The sequence below is a fragment of the Olea europaea genome, unplaced genomic scaffold (assembly GCF_002742605.1).
Source record: "Olea europaea var. sylvestris unplaced genomic scaffold, O_europaea_v1 scaffold27800, whole genome shotgun sequence".
Taxonomy (NCBI): domain Eukaryota; kingdom Viridiplantae; phylum Streptophyta; class Magnoliopsida; order Lamiales; family Oleaceae; genus Olea; species Olea europaea.
Window position 1 is genome coordinate 1 of NW_019246267.1, and position 1,466 is coordinate 1,466.

A 1,466-nucleotide genomic window follows, 5' to 3' on the forward strand; every position below is an offset into this window, starting at 1 on the left:
TATGCATTTAGGTCCTCTATCTTGTCATTATTTCTTGACTTGAGCTCTTAATGAGGAACAATTATTCACAGCCATCTGACACAATGTATAGGGTTCAGTGGGTGTGGAGTTTGAGCCAGACCTTAAGGTGCATCATGAATCTGCTATAAGTGCTTTATATGCTGATCTTCCAAGACAATGCAAAACATGTGGCCATCGATTCAAAAGCCAAGAAGAGCACAGCAAGCATATGGATTGGCACGTGAACAAGAACCGAACAGTAAAAAACCGTAAGACAAAGCCTTCTCCCAGCTGGTTTGTGAGCATTAGTATGTGGCTTCATGGTGCAGATGCATTGGGAACAGAAGCAGTTCCAGGATTTTTGCCTCCTGAAAACACTTTGGAAAAGAAGAAATATGAAGAAATGGCAGTTCCTGCTGATGAGAATCAGACTGCTTGTGCTTTGTGTGGTGAGACTTTTGATGATTTTTATAGTGATGAGATGGATGAGTGGATGTATAAGGGGGCTGTATACATGAATTCACCAGCTGGGTTATCAGAAGGGATTAATAGGCCTCAGTTAGGTCCTATAGTGCATGCTAAATGCAGATCTGACACTCATGTGATTCCTGCTGAAGATGTTACAAAAGATGAAGGGGTATGTTGTTTTCCACTATTCTCTTTTATTTCTCCTCTACACTGGTGCCTTGCTTTGATCGAATTTCTTGTATTTAATATAAATGCTTTTCTTTCTTGTTGATATTATCTAGCGCTTAAAGATATGGATTCATCATGTTGGTCTTGAATTGGCCCTTTTGGTATTAACGAGACGAAGCATATGACTATTCAACTTGGAATTATTCTTCATGTTTCCCTTGGGACTTGACTAGTGATTTTATGGGACTGAAGGAGTAATATTTTTAGAATGGTGCAGTTGCTATTTTGAATGGAAATTTTTTTTGCAATAGGTGCCTTAAATAAATATATCTTGCATATGAATCTAAGTACCTTGATGGATTCTTCTAAGTAAACAAACTTGCATTTATATTGTTTATTTATAGTCATGCCTTTTTGAATTAAATTCATAGGTTCTGATATTAGTTGTTCTGGTGTTAACTATTTTTTTTTTAGAACCATTGGGTTTATTCAAACCTTCACATGTTGATTGCCAACATTTTATACTGCAGTGAAATAATGTAATAGTTTCCTAATTTTTTATTTCTTTATAAGATTTAAGGGTGAACATAGTTTCATTTGGTTCTGTTCTAAGAGAACTGAGTTGACCTTGAATCAATGTTTTTATTTTTATAATGGAACCAACGTTTTATTTTTATTTATTTATTTATTTTTTATTTTAAGATATGGAAAAATCTGAATCGGACGATTCTGTTCTGGTTCCAAAATTTTCTAATGATAAATGTAAATTAAAATCTATCACCATATTCATGAGTTAGTAATATATATCTAAATAAAAAAAAAAAAAAAAT

General features: G+C 33.8%; 1 protein-coding gene across 1 annotated transcript; it reads left to right on the forward strand.

The window, feature by feature from the left end:
* Positions 1-91: 91 nt before the first annotated feature.
* LOC111383868 (polyadenylation and cleavage factor homolog 4-like) lies at positions 92-1,398 on the forward strand (the record flags this gene model as incomplete). Its single annotated transcript, XM_023008051.1, has 5 exons — positions 92-637; positions 750-797; positions 1,111-1,119; positions 1,217-1,274; positions 1,339-1,398. Coding segments are annotated over 5 exons (721 nt in total), but the record flags the coding sequence as incomplete, so codon positions are not given.
* Between the last annotated feature and the right edge of the window lie 68 nt (positions 1,399-1,466).